General features: G+C 40.2%; 1 protein-coding gene and 1 pseudogene across 5 annotated transcripts in view; one reads left to right on the forward strand and one right to left on the reverse strand.

Moving 5' to 3' along the window:
* The window catches only part of SLC9A6 (solute carrier family 9 member A6), a 64,609-nt gene that overhangs the window by 17,240 nt on the left and 19,997 nt on the right, over positions 1-27,372 (forward strand). For all 4 annotated transcript variants that reach the window (XM_032264068.1, XM_032264070.1, XM_032264069.1 and 1 more), the window contains 7 exons: positions 1,896-2,001; positions 10,988-11,129; positions 13,194-13,299; positions 13,592-13,680; positions 17,910-18,023; positions 22,641-22,752; positions 24,331-24,484. In XM_032264068.1, coding sequence (XP_032119959.1) covers positions 1,896-2,001; positions 10,988-11,129; positions 13,194-13,299; positions 13,592-13,680; positions 17,910-18,023; positions 22,641-22,752; positions 24,331-24,484 — 823 coding nt within the window. The remainder of the gene's footprint in view (positions 1-1,895; positions 2,002-10,987; positions 11,130-13,193; positions 13,300-13,591; positions 13,681-17,909; positions 18,024-22,640; positions 22,753-24,330; positions 24,485-27,372) is intronic.
* LOC116540529 lies at positions 3,501-4,353 on the reverse strand (annotated as a pseudogene). Its single transcript, XR_004264484.1, has one exon. The product of XR_004264484.1 is annotated as a 40S ribosomal protein S2 pseudogene (transcript).

Genomic DNA, 27,372 nt, shown 5'->3' on the forward strand with positions numbered 1-27,372 from the left:
TTTTTTTTTTTTTTGAGACAGAGTTTCGCTCTTGTTACCCAGGCTGGAGTGCAATGGCGCGATCTTGGCTCACTGCAACCTCAACCTCCTGGGCTCAGGCAATTCTCCTGCCTCAACCTCCTGAGTAGCTGGGATTACAGGCACGCGCCACCATGCCCAGCTAATGTTTTGTATTTTTAGTAGAGACGGGGTTTCACCATGTTGACCAGGATGGTCTCGATCTCTTGACCTCATGATCCACCCGCCTCGGCCTCCCAAAGTGCTGGGATTACAGGCTTGAGCCACCGCGCCCGGCAAAGCTGCAGTCTCACTCGGCCTGGGTGACGAGTGAGACCCTGTCTCAAAAAAAAAAAAAAAAAAAAAAAAGATTTTAGAAGATTAGTTAGAGGGCCATTTTACAGAGACATTTGTGTAGTTTAGCATTTTTAAAACTGGAAATTAAATTGCTTCCCTAAAGACCACCAAGGCTGTCCTCTTATTGTTTGTAGCTACTCCCATTATCAACATGAAGATAGGATGGTTTTTGCAAGGAGCCAGTAGACTCTGGTTTCTGTGTCCTTTCATTATAAGCAAGCTTCTCAACTTTTCAAATCCTATGAGAAATCTGAGTCCATTGGCTTGGCTACATTATTTCAACTTCCTGGTTTTGTTTGGTAGGACTATTGTAGGCACTTGCCCCATTTCGGCTATTTTGCCATTGTTAACTTGCTCTTACAAGGGTGAGCTATGGGTTCTGTCTTCGAAATTCTACGCTATTGCTCCACGCTCCTTCTCCCCCTCTCTTGGTGAGCTTTGGTATCAGTATATTCCAGCTGCAATGCTTTGTAGTAGAAACTATAGCTTTTAAAATATGCTGGACATGGTGGCTCATGTCTTTAATCCCAGTGACTCAGGAGGCTCAGGCAGGAGGATCACTTGAACCTTAGGGTTAGAGGCTGCAGTGAGCTGTGATTGTGCCACTCCATCCTGAGTCACAAAGCAAAACCCCATCTCTAAAAAAATAAAAAATTTTAAATAAATTTAAGATGCAAGTTTCTTGTTTTTATGATTGGCATTTGAAAAGGTTCTCTCACCTCTGGTTACATTAATCTTCCATGTCTGCTTGGGTTTATTTAGTGAGTTATGTGATTTAGTAATTAAAGTTATAATGTAACTTCAATCTCATCTGATTTTCTAAGCTTTCTCATATAATTGCTTCCCTAAAAGGAGGATTTGTTCTTTTTTTTTTTTTTTTTTTTTTTTTTTTTTTTTTTATTTGGGGTCTTGCTCTGTTGCCAGGCTGGAGTGCAGTGGCGTGATCGGGGCCCACTGCAACCTCCGCCTCCTGGGTTCAAGCGATCCTCCTGCCTTAGCCCAGGAGGTGGAGGTTGCAGTGGGCCGAGATCATGCCAATCATAAAAACAAGAAACTTGCATTTCCTACTGTCTTTGCTAAACCTGTGTGCATGCAATTTGTAAGTCAAGTACAAGTGAGTTGTAAGGCCCCGAGAAACAAATGAAGTTTGCAACATTAGATTCTTTTCATAATATTCTTCTCCATTAAAGATTTATAACTACCTGATCTATAAGAAATTCTGAATATATTCTTTATGGGGAAAAAATGTACAAGACGTGATTATTAACATTTGCATGAAGAATATAGGCCAACTCAGTTCTTCAAGGTTACTTTCAGCCATTTTTAAGAGAGAGAAAGGAGAAGTTTGTACAGGTACACAATTAGAAAAAAAAATGTTTATATAAAATTATAGGGCCTTTAATATGGTAAAAGAATGTTTATTAGGATTGAATTCCAGGAGGAAGAAATGAGTTTCTAAATAATTCTTATAGTCATCTACTGAGGAGAATATGTTATATTTGTAATGTCTAAGTATTCCTCTGGCTCTTTTTCCTTGCTAGTGACTGTTCTTGCTATATTCCACGAGCTTCAAGTTGATGTTGAACTCTATGCACTTCTTTTTGGTGAAAGTGTCCTCAATGATGCTGTTGCCATAGTGCTGTCCTCGTAAGTATTTGTTTTCTTACTATATTCTGAATATTAAGTGTGAGGGTACTTGGAACTGAATGTCACTTATTGAATAAAGCACATTATGAATGGAAACATTTGGAAGAATGAGGCATTTTTTACCCTCTTGAAGAAATCTATATTTTATAACTAAATTGGAAAACTCAGGGAAGAAAAAATATGTACTGCCACCACCGAAAGACAATTACTGTAAACATTCTAGAACATTTCCTTTTCCTTTTTCTGTGTATGATATTTTTACATATTTGTGATTGTAGTGTCTACATAATTTTGTATTTGGTTTTAACATTATAACATGAGCATTTTGTTTTTTTAAGTTAGATTTAATATTTTCTTTTTCTTTCTTTTTTTTTTTTTTTGGAGACAAAAGTGTCACTCTATCACGAAGGCTAGAGTGAAGTGGTGCAATCTCAGCTCACTGCAACCTCCGCCTCCAAGGTTCAAGCTATTCCCCTGCTTCAGCCTCCTGAGTAGCTTGGACTACAGGCACCTGCCACCACGCCCAGCTAATTTTTGTATTTTGGTAGAGACGGGGTTTCACCATGTTGCCCAGGCTGGTCTTCTCCTGACCTCAGATGATCCACCTGCTTTGCCCTCCCAAAGTGCTGGGATTACAGGCATGAGCCACCATGCCCAGCCTTAATTTTTTCTGGATACATAATATATTCACATGGCTCATAAATCAAAACCATGTAAAAAGTTATACACAGAAAAGTCACACTCTTACACACCTGTCCTCATCCACCTGTCCCCCAGTTCCTTGTAGATAACATTCTTATTAGTTTCTTATATATTTTAGTATTTCTTTATTCAAATGCAAGTACAATTGTGAATAAATAGTCTTATTTGCCTCTCATTTCTTACTTTTAAAGTCACATACTGTATGTATATGTTCTCTCACATAAGTATCTTCTGGAGAACTTTGCATATCAAAAGAGTGAGTGTTCTCATTCTTTGTTTGCAGCTATATAGTATTCCATGAGTGAACTGCATTATTGTTTATTTGCTCAGTCTCCTATTGTCAGACACTTGAAGGGTTTTTAATCCTTTGCTGTCCCAAATGGTGCTGCAGTGATTACCTTGAACTTACCTTGTTTTATACATGCATAGGCATATTGGTATGCTGAATGCCCCAAAGTGAGATTGGCAGGTAGGTTAAAGGGTAAATCCATTTGTAATTTTGTTTGGCATTGTTAAATTGCCCATCACAGGGATTGTACCACTTTGCAATTTAACTGTGAAATTACAGGTCTGTTTCCTCACAGTTTCACCAGCAGAATATTTGTTAAACTTTTATGTTTTTGCTAACTTGATAACTGAGAAATATCTCATTGTAGCTTAATTTGTGTTTCTCTAACATAATCATTTCAAAACAGTTTTAATCTTTAGAAGTGTTAAATGATACATATTATAGTTATTTAATTACATATTATATTATTTATAACAATTTATTTATTTATTTTGCAATGTTAATTCACTATTTTTCTTGTATAAAAACCCTATGTTGTAGCCACAGCTGGAGCTTGGGTCCTCTGCACAGAGACTCTGGTGCGGGTCTTGACGAGGTGGTCCATGTATTCCTGATAGGGAGACTTGGTGAATACAGTCTCCTTCCACAGATCTCGGGGGTCAGGTAGCTGTAAGTCTTAGAGATGGCATCAAAGGTGGCCTTGGCGAAGTTGCCCAGGGTGGCAGTGCAGCCCCTAGCTGAGGTGTAGCAGTCATCACTACCAGCCATCATAAGCAGCTTCTTGGGCACAGGTGCTGAGACAATGCCAGTGCCCCTTGGCGCAGGGATGAGGCGCACCAGCAGAGAGCCACAGCGGCCTGTCACCTTGCAAGGGACAGTATGGGGCTTGCCGATCTTGTTCCCCCAGTAGCCTCTGCGCACGGGGACAATGGAGAGCTTGGCCAGGATGATGGCTCCACGGATGGCAGTGGCCACCTCCTTGGAACACTTAACACCCAGACCCACGTGACCATTGTAGTCCCTAATAGCAACAAATGCCTTGAACCTGGTGTGCTGGCCAGCACGGGTCTGCTTCTGCACCGGCATAATCTTCAAAACCTCATCCTTGAGAGAGGCCCCCGGGAAAAAGTCAATGATTTCAGATTCCTTGATGGGCAGAGAGAAGAGATAGATCTCCTCCAGAGATTTAATCTTCATGTCTTTGACCAGGCGGCCCAACTTGTTGACAGACATCCACTCCTTATTCTCGGCCTTGCCTCCGCGAGCTCCGCGGCCGCGTCCCCGGCACCGGATACCACTGCCGAAACCTCCGCGGAAGCCACCGCGGTTCCCCATCCCAGGGCCCCCGGGGCCTCCAGGCGCCCCCCCCCCCCCCCCCCCCCCCCCCCGACCCTTCCCCCTTTGGAGGTTTTATCGGAGAAGAAGAGCTACTTATAACAATTTAATTGCAAGCAACTATTGAATGAGCAATATTTTTAATTATAGAAGGTACTATACATGTTACTGTAAGGTATGTGCAGTTTGAAGAATGGGTCTAAACCTCTGAGGAATTCAATCCTGCCTACCTACTGTTTTTTTTTTGAGACAGAGTCTCACTCTGTTGCCCAGGCTGGAATGCAGTGACATGATATTGGCTCACTGCAACTTCCACCTCCCAGGTTTAAGCGATTCTCCCACCTCAGCCTCCCAAGTAGCTGGGACTACAGGCATGCACCACCACGCCTGGCTAATTTTTGTATATTTAGTAGAGACGGGTTTCACCATGTTGGCCAGGCTGGTCTTGAACTCCTGACCTCAGTTGATCCACCCACCTTGGCCTCCCAAAGTGCTGGGATTACAGGCGTGAGCCACCACACCTGGCCCCTGCCTATCTACTCTTATCTAACTCTATGGGCAGTTGGCTTTACTTCATACCAGAACCTTGTGTGAGAGAGAAGTAAGAGCCCTTCACATTTTCTCTTTATTTTTATTTTCTTAATTTCCACATTTTTAGTTATGAAAGAGTAAAATATCACTGGCTCTGGTTTGCATAGCCTGCTTTCCCCCTTTGTCTTCTGCAAAGTTGGAAATTATTTCTAGGATGTAACATTAATTCCTTAAATGCTATGTATTAAGATACACAAAAAAAAATCCTTTTTTGTGAATGCAATGTATGTAAACGTTACCCCCCCACACCAAATTTATTGCCAGGTTTTTTTTTGCAGCTGTCTGCCACTAATATAAATTTAACTTGAGAAATAAAACCTAAAGGCTGTAACTAATATTGATAGTGAACTTTAGCACCGCCAATGATGATAAGTACAGAATAAGAGTTTTATATTATTTGAGGTAAGGGAGAAATGGATAGCGTGGTTATAAAAAATCTTATAAAAAATGAATCAACAAAGATTGTTGAAGTTTCCAGTACATAGGTACATGAGAGATTACCAGCATTACTAAGTGAAGAGAACAGGTACAGGCAGTCACTTTTAGCAATTCCCTATCCTAGACTGTTCTACTGTTCAGTCATCTTACTAGTAACTGTTGTCTTATCATTGCCCTAATGGATTAAGAGTTAAAAAATCTCTGTCTTATCTTGAACTGATGTGCCCTGTGCCTTCGTTTTTCCCATTAATAAAATAGCCTGTTTCCTGCATCTTTAGAAACAGTTGATTAGTGTTAAAGGAAAAGATAAAAACCCTCACTGAAAGATTTTGAACTTGGGGTTAAAAATAACCTATTTCCTGCAACATCTGAATAGCTGATTCATGTGAAAGGGGGCAAAACATCATTGAAAGATTTTCATCTTGGGGGTGTACATACCAGCATTGGTGAAGAATAAATGTTAAAAAGAGAGAGCCGGCCGGGTGCATTGGCTCTCACCTATAATCCCAGCACTTTGGAAGGTTGAGGCGGGTGGATCACCTGAGGTTGGGAGTTTGAGACCAGGCTGGCCCATATGGTAAAACCCCGTCTCTACTAAAAAATGCAAAAATTAGTTGGGCGTAGTGGTACACGCCTTTAATCCTAGCTACTCAGGAGGGTGAGGCAGGAGAATATTTTGAGCCCAGGAGGCAGAGGTTGCAGTGAGCTGAGATCGTGGCACTGCACTCCAGCCTGGGCGAAGGAGCAGATTCTGTCTCAAAAAAAAAAAAAAAAGCCCTTTCCATAGCACTTCTCACAAAGGGCCATGCTTGTCCTTCTCTTACAGCCTTTCTCAAACAGGGTTTTCTGTGAGAGAATGAAGCCTTATAGGAAATTTGAGTGAGTCTTTTTTCATTTCACCTAAGGATGAGAGAGAGCCAGTGCCATTTTAGATTGGTACGGGATAATAAGTTAACTCATTACAACCTCATTGGGACTCTGGTGGAGAAGGAGTGAATCTAGAGAGGAGCATAAGAGGGAAATTGTTAGCTCTGTGTCTTAATAGAGTTGGAAAAATGAGTTACTGCCTGAAAGCTGAAGGGAAAGCAGTTGTGTTGCTTGCCGTGGGAGTTTACTAGCTGGAATGCTTAGTGGTATGTTGCTCATTGTTCTTCATTTACCTTTTATGTGTTTTAAAGTGAGTTAGATATGGATAGTCTACTTTGTGTTGAATTTTCTTAGTTTGACGATTATCTACTATGTGTATTTTGTATAAGCAGCTTTGGATCAAAGGGGAGAAAACCCCTTTCTGAAGGAGTTCTGTTTGGGAATTAACAGATTAAGGCAACTCATCCTGAAATTTATGTTGGAGGTTGTTTTTGTTTCTGTTTTTTGTGTTTTGGGATTTCCAACTTTTAAGTTCAGGGGTACATGTGCAGGATGTGCAGGTTTGTTATATGTGCCATACTGGTTTACTGCACAGATCAACCCATCACGTAGGTATTAAACCCAGCATCCATTAGCTATTCTTCCTGAAGCACTGTTTTGTTTTGTTTTGTTTTTTGAGACGGAGTCTCACTCTGTCGCCTAGGCTGGAGTGCAGTGGCATGATCTCGGCTCACTGCAACCTCCACCTCCTGGATTCAAGCAATTCTCCATCTCAGCCTGGAGTATATGTTATTTTTAAAAAAAAAATAATACTTGCAATCCAGTGAGGGTAAAATGAAATTGATTCCCTCATACATGGCTGCATGAGGTAGATCTAGATGTATATTGATATAATATGATAGATACAGTATATGTAGTTAGGGATAAAGCGTAAGTTGCATAGTGTTCCACTGAATGGATTACCATGTTATCCTGAAGACCTAAATTCACACCGTTTTAAAATATGTGGTTTACCGTCATTTATATTTTTATAAAAGAGGATATACAGAGAGATGACAAACTGTTTAACTTCACTAATTACCAGAGATACATACCAGGATCAGTGGCCATTTCTACCTATTCAATTAACAAGAAAGAACTTTTTTTTCTTTTTTTTTTTGGTGAGATGGAGTTTTGCTCTTCTCACCCAGGCTGGAGTACAGTGGCGCAATCTTGGCTCATTGCAACTTCTGCCTCCCAGGTTCAAGCGATTCTCCTGCTTCAGCTTCCCGAGTAGCTGCGATTACAGATTACAGGTGCATGCCACCATATCTGGCGAATTTCTGTATTTTTGGTAGAGACAGGGTTTCACCATGTTGGCCAGGCTGGTCTTGAACTCCTGACTTCAGGTGATCCGCCTGCCTCGGCCTCTGAAAGTGCTGGGATTACAGGTGTGAGACACCTGCCCAGCCATAATTGTTAATGATAATAGTTACGACTGGTAATTATGTAGTATAGTCATTCTTAGCCAGGGGCAATTTGTCGCCCTTCCACCCCCCCCCAACCCACACACACACACAGGGGATATTTGACAGTGTCTGGTGGCATTTTGGTTATCATCAATGGGAACAGGTTCCTATTGACTTGGCCTAGTGGATAGAAGGGTAGAAGCTTTCAATGTATAGGACAGCATTCCCCTCACCCCACCCCTGTCATAGCCAACAAATAAATATCTGACCACAAATGTCAATAATGCTGGGCTTGAGAAACCCTGGTGTAGTAAAACTAGACCACTCATACCTTGTTGTTAATGTCGAAATTGGTATGACCTTTTATCATTATTTATGATAACATTAACATATGTTTCTGGCAAAAATTCAAAGCGTTTGACTCAGAAAGTAGAAAATTCCTGAAATTTCAGCTCAGAAATAACCACTATTAGGATTTTCATCCAGACTTTTTCCATTAAGTTAGTAATATACATATAAGTATTCATATTATTTAAACAAAAAAAGGCATAGTAGTATACATACTTTTCTGTAACTAGCTTTTTCACTTGGATATTATACTATATTAATACCTCTATTATCACATTGCATGGATGCATTTCAAATTTACCTCTCCAATCCCCTATTGACTGATTAATATTTGGTGTTTTCTAATATTGTGTTATTGTGACTAACATGGCAACGAGCATATTTATGTATAAATCTCTGTGAATCCTTGATAGTGTTTCTGTAGGATATATTTTAGGAGTGGAATTGCTAGGTCAGTGGGTATGATCATTAAAAAAAATTGGGAGATATTATCATATCTCCCTCTAAAATGTAATTGAGACCTTTTGTAAGGCAGTTGTGCAACATGTAAAATGAGCCATAGGTATGGTAATAGGTCTATTTTTAGAAATATAGGGCAAGGAATAGTCTAAAATATGAAAAAAGCATGAAGATGTTCTTTCAGTTATTTGTAGTAGCAAAAATAGTAGAAGCAATTTTTAAATAACTAACAATGAGGAAATGGTTGACTAAATTGTGCTATATCCATTTGAACCATTGTGAAGTCTTATGAAGACTATGAAAAAAATTTTTTTTGAGACGCAGTTTAGCTCTTGTTGTCCAAGAGGGAGTGCAATGGTGCGATTTCAGCTCACTGTGCAACTTCCACCTCCCGGGTTCAAGTGGTTCTCCTGCCTCAGCCTCCCAAGTAGCTGGGCTTACAGGCATGTACCACTGCACCTCACTAATTTTGTATTTTTAGTAGAGGCAGTGTTTCATCATGTTGGTCAGGTTGGTCTTGACCTCCTGACCTCAAGTGATCCACCTCCCTCGGCTTCCCAAGGTCCTGGGATTACAGTTGTGAGCCGCTGCACCCAGCCGAGGCTATGAATATTTTTATGTCATTGACAGTTAAAAAAGCAGAATTCAAAACCACATGTTCACTGTGATTACAGCTAATTAAGAATTAGCATGCATGTAACACAAAGAGGGGAAAGGAATACAGAAGGAAAATAAAATCTGTCAGGATAGTAGAGTGATGGAATGATTTTTCCACCTAAACTGTACATTATATTACTTCCACGGTTTAAAAAAAAAAGTATTCATAAAAAAAATGTTACTGCCTCAAGATAAAATATTGATTGATATGGAAAAGATGAATTAAGATTTCAATCTAGAGGCCAGTGTCTGCCTAAAAAAGAAAAAAACAAGCCTGTCATCTCTTCTCAGCCCATCGTGTTTCCCATGTGTTCTTATACATTTTAATGACTAAAGAATGAAATAATAATTACTGTGAATCTTGAATTTACATGAACAAATCCAGGGAAAGCAATCTCAGGAGGCATGGCATAGATATTTTGTTCCAGACAGCATTTTGAAAAATACCACCGAAGAAAAGGAAGGTTGTATAGCATTTTTTTTTTCTTTTCTCCAGCCAGTTACTGTATTTTCATAATGGAAGCAGATCTCATTTATGGTGGTGGGACCCTTTATGTGTAGGTAAGGTAGCTTGATGTTAAAGGCCATTTCATATTCATCAAAATGATATTAAAGCTACTGTTCCAAAATGATCTGGTTACTTTGCACATTTAAACATAAATGTTTAACATTTTCAATTTAGGGTGTGTCTCCGAAATTTCTGGATGCCATTATCAGAAATAACTGTTAGTGCTATATTTCAATAAAATAAGTACAAATTAGGAGATTTTAGTTTGATTTTAGATTTTTTTTAACCTGGGAGATCTGAAAAGAACTTGTACATGGTATAGCAAACACATTTTATAACCTTGAATCAGAAAAAAAACATTGCAGCAACCACAGGGAGAATTCATTATATTCTGAGGAATGTGTTTTTCCTTCTTTTCTTTGATGTGATTTGTATGATGTTGTTGAGTCTGGACTTTTTATAATGCTGGTCTCTCAATTAACTGAGATGAGAACTGATTTAGTAACGGTAAGCACTGTTGCCAGAGACCTGCTGGCAACAGCAATTTTCTCAGGCATTTCTATTTTCTGGGGTAACTGTTATAAAAGAAACTTTTTCAGACCAGGTTTGGACTGTGAGTTCAAGATGGAGAGCATCTCCTGTAATTGCCTGTCTTGGCCTGGTAGAGAGTGACTTTCTTTCAGAAGCTTGAGGTGGAGGATCCAGCTGGTTATGCTGAAAGTACTGTTGAGTAGATTCTAATTCCTTGGGAGGCCTTTTGAGTGCTTTTTCCTATAATAGTCCATTTCAGTGAATGAATAGATATTAGGCATTTAGCCCATTCTGGTATTCTAGAAGTTGGAAGGGTCCTTCAGTTACCTTTTTTCTCATAGGAAAAACAAAATGTGACTGGTTCGAGTATTGAATAATGTTCTTTATGTTCTTATGCCTCTACTGGAAACAAGTGGGATTTTTCATTAGTTGGTTCACATTAGTATGTTAAGGCTTTCGGACACTCAGTACTAGTCATTCTGAAACAGAATCACAAAAGAATAATACTCCACAGTATCTTGAGGGTGGAGGAAAAAGCTTGGTGCAACTTTCATATACAGGATTTTACAATGTTCTCACCCCCTGAAATTAACATTTAAGGAAAAGCCAAGTTTTCTAGTTTTCTTGCTAGCCAGATACATTGCAGGATTTTTGGGTAACTTTGTCCTTATTTTGGCAATTCTAATTAAAAGTTTTTTTTCTTCTCCCTCTAATTTCATATTTCAAGCTCTACACTACATAATGTTGTTTTTATTATTATTATTTTTTAAGTAAAAGTTGCTTTCAGAAGTAAAAGCAATCTCTCTTCTGTAGCTCAATAGTGGCATACCAGCCAGCTGGAGACAACAGTCACACCTTTGATGTCACAGCAATGTTCAAGTCTATTGGGATCTTCCTTGGGATCTTCAGTGGATCTTTTGCAATGGGTGCTGCTACTGGAGTGGTGACAGCTTTAATATCCTTTTGTTATATTTATCTTTTCTTGTTAACCTAATGTAGCAGTTGAATGCTGTGTTCTGTGGTTTTTCCTAGTTCTATGATTAGAATAATGTTGGAATTATTAATCTTATAACTTAAGTACCTGGTTTGAAAACATTAAGCAGTAGTCTTTGCCAATAAATAAATAAAAGAACTGTATTGTTCCGCATGGGTTTTGGTGCCCTAAAACTTTCAATGCAAGAATATAATTAGAGATGGTATCTCTTTGAGGGCGAATTTTATAAGTGTAGATTAAATAGCTGTAAAGGTAGACATATTCCAAAGAGCCTCTGGGTGTTCTGTGCTGCTGGTCAGCCTGGCAGTCTTTTGCTCTTTGCTTAATGGGACAAATAGGAAATGTACAGCAGCGATGCCAAATGAACAAAATGTGGTTCCCTGGTTAGGATATGTAAGAGTTCATCTCAGCTCTCCCGATTTTAAACTTTGTACTCTAGAGCCCCGAACGGGGAGCCCAAAGGACCTGAGTTGTAGTCTTGGTACTACCACTAGTTAGCTACTGAAATACTGGGCAAGTTATTCTTGTGTTCATGCAAAGGCCATTTTATCCTGGACTTCACCACTATTCAGTACATCCATGTAGTAAATCTGCACTTGTGCTTCTGAATCTATAAAAACAAATTTTATTTTATTTTATTTTTATTTATTTATTTATTTTGAGATGGAGTCTCACTCTTTCACCCAGGCTGGAGTGCAATGGTGTGATCTTGGCTCGCTGCAACCTCCGCCTCATGGGTTCAAGCGATTCTCCTGCCTCAGCCTCCCATGTAGCTGAGATTACAGGTGCTCACCACCATGCCCAGCACGATTTTTGTATTTTTGGAAGAGACGGCGTTTCACCATGTTGGCCAGGCTTGTCTTGAACTCCTGACCTCAGGTGATTCACCCACCTCAGCCTCCCAAAATGCTGGGATTACAGGCATGAGCCACCATGCCTGGCGTAAAAACAAATTTTAAACCCCCAACCCAAAACAAAAAGTCAGAAGACATGTCTTGATCACCTACTACATGTGCTGCACTCTGTATATCAAAACTAAAGAAGACAAACATGACCACTACCTCTCTGGAGCTTTCGGGATAGTGGCAAACACAAACATGATAGAAGCTTTGACACTTCACCTCTTTGGCTCTCAGTGAAGGAAAGTGGAGGGTGGGGACGGCAGGAAAGAGGAGTGGAACTAGATGATGTCTAAAGAGTTTCCAACTTTAAAACTTCTGTGATACTTATACAAAGTGGAGACATTCTTCTTTGGTAAGTACCTTTTAATTTGTTATACTTCAACCTTGTGCTGGAAGAGGCTTCTTTTATGGCTTTTTATAGGTGAACTGAGGCATAAAGCAGCAGTAAAAAGTTTTGAAGGTGATGCCAAGACAGATAGTATCTCTTCCCCATTACTGGTTCCTTGAGGGTAGAGAGTATATCTTGTTAATCATTTTGTTGTAGTGCCTAGTTGTGGAAATGACTCTAGATTCTCGCCTGAGATTGGTCGCGATTTGGCACGGCCATTTCACTGTCAGCTAACAGATGCTTGTTAAACTAGTATGAGTGAGTGAAGTGCCTCAATTTCTTCACCATGGAATGAATGCTCTATATCACAGAAGTGGTAGAGGATCAAATTAGTGTGAAATCTCTTGGAAATTACGTGTTTTTATAAATGTAAATTGCCATGGAGGCTGTCTAGCTTTGGGTCTCAGATTGATAGAGGTGGCATGTTGTAGGTCTGATCTGTTACTCCTGACTCTACCTGTCCTTCACTGCATGATTTCTGGCAAGGTATGCAATACCCATGAAACAACTGGAGTGGCTAAGCCATAAGGCTTCCTCACTGAAGGGAAGGCAGCTGAATCCTCAATAAGATGTTCATTTTAAGAGTTTCCCACTCAGGTGGTTCTTCCTTATTCTGGGACTTTTGTGTTAGAGAAGCTAGAGAACCTTTTTTCATGATTGCCTTGCTTAAACTGTTATTTTTTCTAGTCACACTTTTGTGTTACAAGATCTCATTACCAACCTTAACAGTCTTACGTGACAAAGTTCACCAAATTACGGGAGTTCCAGTTGTTGGAGACAGGCCTGTTCTTCTTGATGTCCTGGAGTACCTTCCTCTTGGCTGAAGCATGGGGCTTCACAGGTGGGTGACTTTCTCCTTTTGATTGTCAGCCCTTACAAGGAGTGACTTTGCCAGTCAATTTTGCTCCAAGTGAATCAGTTCCATTAGTATTTGAACATACTTGTTGTGGTTGGGATTAGGCTGTCACTTTAGAACATAAAAAAAATTTTCAGTGGAAGTGGTTCCTCTTAACAAAGTAAGTCACGAATGAGAATTTCAAGACAAAGCATATAATCTACTGTGAAGAGGGAACCTAAGTAGAAAAGGTGGGAACCATCCTTTTATGTGAACTTGGAATTTATTGTCTTTATAGGTGTGGTTGCAGTATTGTTTTGTGGAATCACACAAGCACATTATACATATAATAATTTGTCCACAGAGTCTCAGCACAGAACTAAACAGGTAAGAGGAACTTAATAATTGTTTGTGAATAGGCTTTTCCTTCTTTCAGCAAAATAGAAGTCTTTTTTACTTAAAAAAAAATAGTATTTGATCTGTTCTAGGTGATATCTACTAATTTCAGCTCCTCTTCGTTTGACTGTAAAAGTAGGTGGGATTGGTAAACTGAAGAGTGACAGCATTTAGGGTGGAAATATATCAGCAGAATAGCCAGGGACTGTTATTATTGTGGCTTCAATTACCAGTGAAGTAGCTTCCTTTTCTCTCAGTGTTTTCCCAGTTTAATGGCTTTTAAGGGGAATGTTTTGGAAGCTCACTCTGATTTTACTCGGACTACTGTTGAGTGACGTAGATAAGATTAACTTCTGATCTGACTAGACCTACTAAAAGAAGATCAACTTCCTTCAGTCTTTGCTCAGGTACTACAAAGCTACTATGTTTCCAGGAATGTCAGGGGACTAGTCAGTGGTCTGGCTTTATTTGGTATCGAATGATCAGTTGTGGAGGGTATCCGAAGGAAATTATAAAGCAAATTGGAATAGGATTTTCCAGTCTTAGGAGGTATATGAGACAAATACATGAACAGAATGTAATGTCTGGAATAGAAACAGGTGCATACTTGACTATGGCTTTAGTGAGAAACAGAAGGTAGAATGTTGGTGGATTCTCCTGAAAAGGAGCGGTGCTAAAAGCAGGAGCAACGGCACTGCTACTTTCTGCGGGAGCCATAAATCAAGTTTATGACCTATGCTTTTCCCCAGCCCCTCAAAAGAGATTAGGCTTTTTTCCCCCAAGCATACACATTGGGGTTACAAATTCTTGTTACAAATTAATTCAGTGCAATAAGTATAGAGAAGAAAATCAGCTGGTGGTGGAGGGGGTGGGGGTGAGGTTGGGTCAGAATTTTCCAGGTTATGGGTAGGGAATAAAAAACATGAACAGGGCCGGGCGCAGTGGCTCAAGCCTGTAATCCCAGCACTTTGGGAGGCCGAGGCGGGTGGATCACGAGGTCAAGAGATCGAGACCATCCTGGTCAACATGGTGAAACCCCGTCTCTACTAAAAATACAAAAAATTAGCTGGGCATGGTGGCGCGTGCCTGTACTCCCAGCTACTCAGGAGGTTGAGGCAGGAGAATTGCCTGAACCCACGAGGCGGAGGTTGCAGTGACGCGAGATCGCGCCATTGCACTCCAGCCTGGGTAACAAGAGTGAAACTCTGTCTCAAAAAAAAAAAAAACAAACAAAAAAACATGAACAGGCCGGGTGTGGTGACTCACGCCTGTAATCCCAGCATTTTGGGAGGCTGAGGTGGGCGGATTACCTGAGGTTAGGAGTTTGAGACCAGCATGGCCAACATGGTGATACCCCATTTCTACTAAAAATACAAAAATTAGCCAGATGTGGTGGCACATGCCTGTAGTCCCAGCTACTCGGGAGACTGAGGCAGGAGAATCTCTTGAACCTGGGAGTCTGAGGTTGCAGTGAGCCGAGATTGTGCCATTATACTCCAGCCTGGACTACAGAGCAAGACTCCGTTTCAAAAAACAAAACAAAACAAGCAAAAAAACCAAGAACAGTGTAAGAGCTTCCAGTGTTGTTGATGATACAAAGCTTATGTACATGTAAAAAATATGATGAATAGGAATCCTAGATTGTATACTTCAGATTATATGTCACAGAAGACATCAGAGAAGTAGGGGAAATGGTTTGGGGCTTGAGGATCTGGAAAGCTATCCTAGAAGAAACAGTACCCTTAGAAGGATGGGGGCATTTGGGAAGGCCTAGGGGAAGCAGTACAGATAAAGGCAGGAATCAAAAGAAGGCAGCAAAGTGTAGAGCAAAGGTTGGCTGACGCCAGCCCTCAGGCCACATCCGGCCCTTGCCAGTCAGTGAGCTAAGAGTAGTTTTCTTTCCATTCATTTTTAATTGGTTGGCAAAAGATCAAAAGAAGAACATTTTGTGACCCATGACAAGATTTCCGTGTCTACCAGTAAGATTTTCTTGGCACACAGCCACACTCATTTTTTAAAAAGTGTATCGTCTATGGCTGCTTTTATGCTCCACTGGCATAAAAGCAGTGGACAGAGACCTCTTGGCCTGCAAATCCCCTCATGTTTACTCTGGCCATTCATGGGAAAGTTTGCCGATCTCTGTGTTGCAGAGTAAAGCTGGGACTTTGGAGTAACTGTATCCTTTTAAATCCTGGTTCTACTACTTCCTGGCTGTGTGAGCAGGAGCAAGTTCCATAACTTCTCTGTGCTTCAGTTTTTCCATTTCTGAAAATGGACATAATGATAGTACCTACCTCACTGAGTTGTGTTGGCATTAAAATGAGATAATGCATATGAAGTCCATAGTATAGTATCAGACACAGTAAAAGCTGAAAAAGGTGTAGCTGTTATCATTAAGTATCAGTAAGTAGTAATAATAGCATATTCAGTCATTTAAAGAAAATTAAATATATACTTATTTTAATTTTCTCATTTTTTGGTAATAAGGCACCCCTGGTTTAAAGGGATTAACTAACTTGCCCAAAGTCACACATCCAGCAAAGGGGAAGACAGGGCTCAAGTCTAGGCATTTTCTTTTTTCTTTTTTTTTTTTTTTTGAGACAGGGTCTTGCTCTGTTACCCAGGCTGGAGTGCAGTGGCGCGATCTCAGCTCACTACAACCTCTGCCTTTTGGGTTCAAGCTATTCCCCTGCCTCAGCCTCCTGAGTAGCTAGACTACAGGCGTGTACCACCTCGCCTGGCTAATTGTTGTATTATTAGTAGAAATAGGGATTCACCATATTGGCCATGCTGGTTTTGAACTCCTGACCTCGTGATCCGCCCTCCTTGGCCTCCAAAAGTGCTGGGATTACAGGCATGAGCCACAGCGCCTGGCTGGCATTTTGATTCCTAAGCCCATGTTCTTAACCACTATTCTGTTATGTGGCAGAGGGCTTGTAATAACAAGCCATTGTAGATAACTGTGGTGGCCAGAGGGATACCACATTATGAAGGACCTTAACTTCATTCAGCAAGTATCATATACCTTTGCCAAGGCTACGATGTGAATGGGGTGGAGTGGGCGGGCAGCAGGGGAGGACACAGGGTTTAGTTCTCCCTACAGTTAGTTCTGCTATCCTATAGATCGTTCTCTTCCATAATGTGGAAACCTGATCTATAGGATGCTTACTCCCTACACGAGGGTAAGACCCATGCGAAAAGTGAAGTCACAGGGCAAGCTGGGAATACAAGAGTTCTCACGAAGCACTCTCTGCCAGGATAAAAAAGGTTGAAATGAATCTTACAGCTTATAAGAGGAAAGTATCTTGAAACTATCATTTTTAGAGATTCATTGGTTTGGTGGAGCTGAAGGATGAGGGATGATTAGAGGTCCTTTTTCATCATTATGGGTAGGAAGTGGTGAAAGCTTGACTAGGGCAGAAGGAGGGACACAAGGAACATTACTAAAGAAAAATTGACAGAGTTTGGAGGAGAGGAATAACTGAAGATGGGGCTTTGGAGAAGGGAGACTGATTGGGGAAAGTAAAGGGGGAAGGTTTCTGGCTTTTTTTTTTTTTTTCTGAGACAGAGTCTCACTCTGTTGCCCAGGCTGGAGTGCAGTAGTGTGATCTCGGCTCACTGCAACCTCCGCTTCCCGGGTTCAAGCGATTCTCCTGCCTCAGCCTCCTGAGTAGCTGGGATTATAGGCATGCATCACCACGCCTGCCTAATTTTTGTATTTTTCCTTTTTTTTTCTTTTTTGTTTTTTTGTTTTTGAGACAGTGTCTCACTCTGTTGTCCAGGCTGGAGTGCAATGGCGCTCTCTCAGCTCACTGCAACCTCTGCCTCCCAGATTAAAGTGATTATCTTGCCTCAGCCTCCCGAGTAGCTGGGATTACAGGTGCACGGCACCATGCCCGGCTAATTTTTGTATTTTTAGTGGAGATGGGGTTTCACCATGTTGGTCAGGTTGGCGTTGAACTCCCCACCTCAGGTGATCTGCTTGCCTCCCAAAGTGCTGGGATTACAGGCATGAACCACCGCACCCAGCCATTTCTGGCTTTTTCTGCAGGACTAGAAATGTCATCTCCACATTTGCTCCCTTCCAAACCGCCTATTGTGTGTGTATGCATGAACTTTAAATATTTGAGTGTCTGTTTTATTATCTTAGTAATACTCATGTTTTCAAATTATGTAACTTAATTTATTTCCTGGACTAATCTTTTACAATTTCGTTTCAGTTGTTTGAGCTTCTCAATTTCTTGGCAGAGAATTTCATCTTCTCCTACATGGGGCTGACACTGTTCACCTTCCAGAACCATGTCTTTAACCCAACATTTGTAGTGGGAGCATTTGTATCCTTTATTACGTGTTTTATTTTGAAAAGTATTTTTAATTGAGATTTTTCATGTGGGTTTTGGGTATGTGGTTGATAAGAATACCTTTAAATATATGCGATTTTCCTCTGAGTAAAACAAAGATTCCAGTTCTTCTTTATAGTTATTTATTTTATTATATTCTTTTTCAATTTGTATTTTTTGCACCAATAGTGTTGACAGATTAAAATGACAGACAAGCGTCCTACTGTTTTGCCAATCCCAAAAGATAAGTGTTTTCCCTTTATTACTACTGGGAAGGAGAGGTTGGTTACTGGGGAACAGCTAGCAGTTTCTGCTACAGGGCAATAGGTGGAAGATGAGGAAACGTTAAATGAGGCCACTTTCTCTCCCTCCTTCAACCCCTCTCTCTCCCTCTCTCTTTCTCTCGCATATATACAAAGAGTCTTAAAAAACCCCAGCCTGGGCAACATAGTGAGACCCCATCTTTACAAACAAAATTTTAAAAATTAGCCAGGAGTGGTGGTGCATGCCTGTCGTCCCAGCTACTTGGGATGCTAAGGTAGAAGGATTACTTGAGCCCAGGAGTTCGAGACTATAGTGAGCCATGATTGTGTCACTGCACTCCACCCTGGGTGACAAAGTGAGACCCTGTCTCAAAGAAAACAAAACAAAACAAAACAAAACAAAAAACAGTTGCAGTTGAAGGAAGAAACTGAGTATTTGAAAGAGAAGGGACAATAGTGAAAGCCTCTTGAGAGGGCAGAAATGAAATCCAAAGCATGTAGAGAGAAATTTTGCTTTCCCTGGGAGGAGAGACAGCTCCACCATTGCGACAGTAGAGGATAGGGTATGCACAGATGCAGGCACATTTGTAAGATGGATCTCCTGTCTGATGGCTTCTATGTTTATCTGTTAAGTAGGAGGTGAGATTATCTGCTGAGAGTAAGATAGGGAGTTGGGGAGTGTATCAGTTATCTATTGTGTAACAGTACCTTAAATTTAGCAGCTTAAAACAACAGACATTTATTATCTCACACAGTTTCTGAGGGTCAGGAATCCTGGAGCAGCTTAGCTGAGTGGTTCTGGCTCCAGGATCTCTCAAGAGGTTGCAGTTGTGCTCTTGGCTGGGACTGTACTTTCTCAAGACTTGACTAGGGCCAGGGAATCCACTCCAAGCTTGCTCAACTCACATCGTGTCAGCAAGAGGCTTCTATTCTTCTCCACATGGACATCTCCATAGGGCAGCTTACACCATGGCTTCCCCTAAACTGAGTGAGCTGAGAGAGCCCTAAAATGAAAGCTGAGGTGCCTTTTATAACCTAATCTTTGAAGAGACGTGCTAGCATCACTTCTATAATATTCTGTTAGTTATACAGACCAACCTGGTACAGTGTGGGTGGAGATTATACAAAGGTGTGAATACTAAGAGGCATGGATGGTTAGGTACTACCTTGGAGGCTGGCTTATACAGAGCATAGGGATTTTTGAGGAAGGTGGAAGTTTGTGAAATAGTTGTTGTAGAGACTGGGAGAATAAGTTGACCAAAGAAACGCAACAGGACTGCTAAGAAGTACTAGGGATTCATGGTGTTTGAGGAATAGGCACTAGCAGTAGAACCAATCTGCCCCATTGAATGACTTTGTCCAACAGTACTTACTGTAAGCATGGAAAAAAGAGATAGTTGGCTCCTTCCAGATTTGGAGTTTTTTCAAGTGGATGCAATGAAAACAGAAGGACGAGAGATCATAGTGTTATTACATGACTGATGCAATCTAAACACTTCATTTAATGTTTAAATAACATTAAAGGGTGTTATTAACATGATAGTAAGAAGGGAAGTAAGGAAAGAAGACATCGTTTAAGGAAAGAGTATAGGGATCTTTGGACTGAAAGTCTCAGTGCTGTGGAAGAATGATCAGAGTGGGACAGTTGAACACAAAATATGGAAGGAGCAATTGTGGCCAGGCGGAATGTTTGAATAAAGTTTTCAAAAGACATATTCTAAAACCCCACCTCAGAATGAAGAATCTGCCAAAGAGATTAGAAGTTGTTTTTTTTTTTAATTAAAACTCTAGGATCTCTGTTAAAAGTGAAGTTTTACTGAAATACCATTCCGCAGAGCCTTAGTCTGCAAATGAACTTTAGGCAAAATAAATAAATAAATAAATAAATAAACAAACAAACAAACTACTGTCAATAGGAGATCTTAGCTGAAAGACAACCATGAGATCAGTAACTTAATGTCCTGCTAGTCTTGGAGAAAATTTTGAGCAGTCAAGTGGCTTGATCCACTATACTTAATCTGGAAACAAAGCTAAATATTCTCTACAGGTTTCTGAGTCTGTTAGGAATTAAAATTCCTCAATACAAAATCCTACCATGAAAATGGCCTCTTAACAGGAGAGAGTAGCTCTATTTCTGGCTATATTAGTTAGGACGTAGGTTTGGTTTCATGTGAAAAGACTCAAACTAATCCAGGTTTAAACAACATAGACATTTCTTTCTTATCTAAAAGTCTGAACTGATGTGGCAGTTCTGCCGCATAGGATCACCAGGGACTGAAGCAGCATTGTTGCTAACATCCTTAGGGACTTGTCCTTGTTCTTGCAATCCAAGGTGGCTCACCCCTGTCTGTCAGTTGCCTTCAAGGGCTTGACCCAGAATGTGCACACGTCCCTTCCACTTAACATCATTGGTTACACCTACTCACAAGGGAGGCTAGGAATTCTTTCTCTCGGTGGCTGTGTAAAGATGAAAGGGAGGAGTGCCAACTACCAAGGAAGAAAGCAAGAACAGATGTTGGGGAGAACTAGCAGTCACATGGGCCCACATGGTTAGTGGTTATGTTTTCTTTTCTTTTTAGAAAATCACTTAAAATTTTTTTTTTTTTTTTAGAATGGTTTTAGGTTTACAGAAAAATTGTGAAGATAGACTGGATGTGGTGGCTCACACCTGTAATCCTAATATTTTGGGAGGCCGAGGTGGGAGGATCACAAGGTCTGGAGTCTGAGATCAGCCTGGCCAACATGGTGAAACCGTGACTCTACTAAAAATACAAAAAATTAGCCAGGTGTGGTGGCAGGCACCTGTAATCTCAGCTACTTGGGAGGCTGAGGCAGGAGAATCACCTGAACCCAGGAGGCAGAGGTTGCAGTGAGCCGAGATCGTGCCATCATACTCCAGCCTGGGCAATAGAGCTATATTCCATCTAAAAAAAATTAAGAAGATTAATACAGAAAGCTCTTATATGCTCTACACTCAGTTTCCCTTATTGTTAACATATTAGCATAGTACATTTGTCACAATGAATGAACTAATATTGATACGTTATTATTAACTAAAGTTCAAACTTTATTCTGATTTCCATAGTTTTTCCCTAATGTCCTTTTCTATTCCAGGGTCCCATCCAGGATACCACATTACATTTAGTTGTCATGTCCCCTTAGGCTCTGCCTGACTGTGACAGTTTCTCAGTTGTGTTCTTTGTTTTTGGTGACCCTTGACAGTTTTGAGGGGTACTAGCTGTGTATTTTGTAGAATGTCCTGCAGTTGGAACTTGTCTGATATTTTCCCCATGATTAGACTGGAGTTATGTGTTGTTTGGGAAGAGGACCACAGAGGTAAATGCCATTCTCATCACGTCATATCAAGGGTACATACTTAATAATGTTGATGATAGTCTTAATCACTTGGTTGAGATAGTGTTTGTCAGATTTATCCATTATAAAGTTACCCATTTACCCCCCTCTATGCCTGGAAGGAAGTTGCTATGAGCAAGGATTGAGGAATCGGGAGTTAGGTTCCACCTCCTTGAGGATGGAGTATCAGCAAAAGTATTTGGATTTTTTCACATTGGACGTTTATCTATTCTTCCTCATGTATTGTTTTATTCAATCATTTATTTTTAAAATTGTATTATTTTTTTTTTTTTTTTTGAGCCAGAGCTTCGCTCATGTTGCCCAAGCTGTAGTGCAATAGTGTAGTCTCGGCTCACAGCAACCTCTGCCTCCCAGGTTCAAGCAATTCTCCTGTCTCAGCTTCCCGAATAGCTGAGATTACAGGCAAGCACCACCACACCTGGCTAAATTGTATATTTTCAGTAGAGGCGGGATTTCACCATGTTGGCCAGGTTGGTCTCAAACTCCTGACCTCAAGTGATCCGCCCATCTCAGCCTTCCAAAATGCTGGGATTACAGGCATGAGCCACTGTGCCCGGCCAACTTATTCTATTAATAGTCTTAAAAGTATAGTAAAGAAACTCCTCTTTTAAACATGTTTCTCTTCAGCTAGTAAATTTCCTGCATCGTATACCTGCTCTGTCCAATTTGGTAGCAACTAGCCAAATGTGATTATTTTAATTTGAAGTAATTAAAATGAAATAAAATTAAATTTTCAGTTCCTCCGTCACACTAGCCACATTTCAGGTGCTCACTGAATTGGACACTGCAGATACAGAAAATTTCCATTGTTGCAGAAAGTTCTATTTGGACAATGCTATGTTAGGCAGTGGAACCAATGGACTGTGTGTTAGAAATTGAGTTCCCTAAAATAAAAAATTCACCATCTGGAATGCATAGTCTAAATAATATTAATAGTAAAATGAAATTATCCTTAACCTATTAATAATTTTAGGTTGCTATTTTCTTGGGAAGAGCTGCCAATATTTACCCCTTGTCCCTCTTACTTAATTTGGGTAGAAGAAGTAAGATTGGATCAAATTTTCAACATATGATGATGTTTGCTGGTAAGTTATGATTTTCTTCTCTTGCCCGTCCCAAGCAACTGTTCACAATGCATATGCCAGCTTGATGTATAACACTGAGATTTTATGCTGGTAATATAATACTCTGTTATTTTTATATTATTTATTTATATATTTTGAGACATGGTTTCACTCTGTTACCCAGACTGTAGTGCAGTGGCACAATCTTGAGTCACTGCAACATCCGCCTCCCAGGTTCAAGTAATTCTCATGCCTCAGCCTCCCAAGTAGCTGGGATTACAGGCACACACCACCAAGCCCGGTAATTTTTTAATTTTTAGTAGAGATGGGGCTTCACCATATTGGCCAAGCTGGTCACAAACTCCTGACCTCAGGTGATCCACCCGCCTCAGCCTTCTAAAGTGCTAGGATTATAGGCATGAGTCATCATGCCTGGCATGTAATACTCCTTTAAACATTGAAGTTGCCTCCTTGAATAGAAAAAAAAATTATAGTGTCCCATTGCCTTCTATGGGAATTTCTTCATATTCTGCTTCCAAATCCTTGGTTCAGAATTATGTCACAGAAAGTGAGAAAGATAAAGATGAAGTGATTTTCAAACAAAAACCTATAGGTGAATGTTTATAGCAGTCCTATTCATAATTGCCAAAACCTGGAAATAACCCACTTGTGTGTCTCTCAATGGGTGAATATCTAATCAAACTGTGATACATCCATGCTATGGAATACTACTCGGCACTAAAAGGAACAAACAATTTACCCATACAGCATGGATAAATCTCAGAGGCCTTGTGCTAAGTGCAAGAAGGCAGTCTTGAAAGGCTACCTGCTGTGTGATTCCGTTCAAATGACATTCATAAAAGACAAAATCATAGTGATGTGGAATACATCAGTGGTTGCCAGGGGTTTGATGGAGTGATGAGAGGTTAGACTGAAAAAGGGTAATGCAAAGAAATTTGATAGGGGGAGGGATGATGAAACCATTCTGTGTCTCGACTGTAGTACTAGTTACACTCACCTCTATGAATTTGCCAACACTCATGTAGCTGTAGACCAAAAAGAGTGAATTTTACTGTTTGTAAATGAAAAATGAATTTTAAAAATTATTTAAAAAAACATCAATGCATGTCAGTATCATATACAAATTCTATTTCTATTTGTACATTTTTTTTTTCAAGACAGAGCCTCACTCTGTCACCCAGACTGGAGTGCAGTGGTGTGATCTCGGCTCACTGCAACCTCTGCCTCCCTGGTTCAAGCAATTCTCCTGCCTCAGCCTCCTGAGTAGCTGGGATTACAGACATATGCCATCACACCTGGCTAATTTTTGTATTTTTAGTAGAGATGGGGCTTCACTATTTGGCCAGGCTGATCTTGAACTCCTGACCTCTGGTGATCCACCCGCCTTGGCCTCCCAAAATACTGAGATTACAGTTGTGAGCCACCGCACCCGGCCTGTACATATTTAAGTATGTTACTATTTACTGCATATTTGTTCACATGCTTCTGAGTTTTCAGAATGTGCTTTCTTGCTCTGAATTTATGAAGCCTGGATTCGCAATGAGTTGTTGAAGAAATACCTTTTCTGTTCCCCTGTAGGCCTTCGCGGTGCAATGGCATTTGCCTTGGCCATTCGGGATACTGCCACTTACGCACGGCAAATGATGTTCAGCACCACGCTTCTGATTGTGTTTTTTACTGTGTGGGTATTTGGCGGCGGCACCACTGCAATGCTCTCATGCTTGCATATCAGGTAAGTACCAACTAGAGACCTCATTTTAAGATTAAACTTTAATTTGGTTTATTTTCTCTTCCCATTTTCAATTTTTAAGCTTTGGTGAATCTGTAATGTTTATGTTTTCCTTTTTAAAAATGTGTAATATGTAGTACACAAAAAGGAAAATATGTATGCAAGAGAAAAAGAAAATTCATTGTTAACACTTTGAGGGATATCTTTCCAGAGCGTTTGCTATACGTGATACATATTTTTGACAAAAAGGGGCAACACTGAAGGTACTCTTGTAGCCTGATTTTTAAATGTAATATAGCATGGACATTTTCATTGTGAATATATTTACATCATTGTTTTAATGGCTGCGTATGTCCTGATTCATTTAATCAAATCCCTGTTGCTGGACTTCTGTATTGTTTCTAGGATTTTCCTATTACCATTACCATTTGAGGATTTTGCTATTACTATTACCATTAACAACGTGAACATTCTTAAATGTATACACCACTGTGTACTTGTTTGATTATTTCCTTAGAATGCATGTCTAGAAATGAAATTGCTTGCTCAAAATATATGTATATATTTAAGGCTTTTGATTGATACCACTAGGTCAGATCAAAAATTTGTCTTCCACATGCAATGTATGAGACAGTGCAGCTTACCCCAACCCTAATCACTACTAGATATTATCATTTTTCTCATCAGCACTGTTGTTTTTTTTTTTTTTTCCAGCACTGTTTTTAACCTAACGATCCAAAGCCGAGATCTTGAGGTCTAGTCTTAAATGTGTACCAGTTAATGTATTCAATTTGAAAGCTCCCTTGTATCTTAAGAGTTCTGCATTTGTTTCCATGGATACAGCAGCCTATGCTGTAAAATCTTTGTAGATTTTAGTTCTGTGTTTGGATGAAACTTCATAGACATTATGAGCTACCAAGCTTCCAGAATACATAGGGCTTATTAGAGAAAACAGTATTTCATACTTTAGAGATCCTGTCCTCCATTTTTTTTCATTCTATTATGCCTTTTTAAAAATATTCTAAAGACCAGCCAGCCCTAAATCACACTTTGAATGTTTTATTATTGTCTTAATTTCTCTTTGCTATTCAAATCCCTTATCATTTCTGTGCTTTTATTGTGCATAGTGTAAAGTACACAAAGTAATGTTCTTCTAACCTTAATTATTACCTCAGGGAGGACCTGGCATTTATTGAACACTTTACTATGTGCTGGGCATCGTGCTAAGTACATTTTACATATTTATCCAAGCATGATAACTCCATTTTCCAAGGGATGAAATTGAGGCTTAGAAAGGTTCTGAGTTGTTCAAGGTCATCTGGATAATTAAATGACAGGCCAAGGAGCCTCCAGTCTTTCTTAATTTCTTTTAGAAATTAATTTCATCAAGAAATGGGCGTGGTACATTTTGAAAGGACACAATTCCTTTCTTTTCTCAAGAGCTTGTAGATGAAGACTTTCCCTCATTTTCCTAAGGAGAAAAAAATTAAATGTAAGAAAAAAACCAAACAAAATCCCTATGCTTACCATCCCCCTAAAAAGAAAAGGCAAAAACATACCTACTCACACAAAATCTAATCTGTGTCACTAGCTGTCAAAGCTCTTTGTCTGGCAGCATAGTGCCTGTCCTGTAACATAGTTTATCACTTAACTATATATAATATTGTCTTATAGTCTTAGGTTACTTCTTCTTGTTTTCTTGGTATTATTCTTGGCCTCTTCGTGAACAGGGGGTGTATTTTAAGTTTCTCCCTCCCCCCAAATTTGTCTAGTACAGTTTTAAGGGCACTGCTAAGTACTGAAAGTTTAAGATTTGTGCCCACGTAGACTTGGCTTTGAGTTCTTGCCCCTTCACTGATGAATTCTGTGATCTTAGGCAAGCTCTCTAACCTTTTAAAGCCTCAGTTTCCTCATCTGTAATATGTATGTCATAGTACCTACCTCCTTGGGTTGTTGTAAGGATTCAGTGAGCTAATAATAACTGTAAAGTTCTTAGCATAGCATTTCAGATATACCTTTTGTTCATTCATTCGATAAGCATTTACTGAACACCAGCCATGGTGCCAGGCACTGTTTTAGGTTTCAATTCAGTGGTTCTTTTTATTTATTTATTTATTTAGAGACAGAGTCTTGCTCTGTCGCCCAGGCCGGAGTGCAGTGGTGCAATATCAGCTCATTGCAATCCCCGTCTCCCAGGTTCAAGCAATTCTCCCGCCTCAGCCTCCCAAGTAGCTGGGACTACAGGCATACACCATCATGCCTGGCTAATTTTTGTATTTTTAGTAGAGATGGGGTTTCACCATGTTGGCCAGGCTGTTCTCAAACTCCTGGTCTCAAGTGATTCGCCTGCCTCAACCTCCCAAAGTGTTGGGATTACAGACTTGAGCCACCTCACCCAGCCTCAGTGCGTCTTAACTGGGGATAATTTTACCCCCTAGGGGACATTTGGCACTTTATGGAGACATTTTTGGTTGTCACAAATGGAAGAGGGGGCTGCTGCTGCCATCTAGTGAGTAGAGGCCAAGGATGCTGCTAAACATGCTCCAATTTATAGGACAGGCTCCTCCCCACCCTCACCACCTGCCACCAGAGAACTATGTAGGCCAGAATGTCAGTAACGCTAAGGTTAAGAAATCCTGCTCTAGAGAAGCACGGTAGGTAGAAAAGGTTCCTGGACTCATAACATCTATACTTCAGTGAGAGAAGACATACAATAAGCTAGCAACACATAAATGAACCTGACAACTGTAGACGATATTGAATGCTGTGGTGGCAATCAGGCAAGGTACTGTGATAGTGACTGCGGATGGGGATGTATTTTACAAAAGGAGGCCAGGGAAGTTTTCTCTGAGAGGTTACGTTTGAGCTCAGTCTTTCCTGAGTGACTAGAC

This window comes from Sapajus apella, unplaced genomic scaffold (assembly GCF_009761245.1).
Source record: "Sapajus apella isolate SASKATOON/1434 unplaced genomic scaffold, GSC_monkey_1.0 scaffold141, whole genome shotgun sequence".
In the NCBI taxonomy this organism is placed as follows: domain Eukaryota; kingdom Metazoa; phylum Chordata; class Mammalia; order Primates; family Cebidae; genus Sapajus; species Sapajus apella.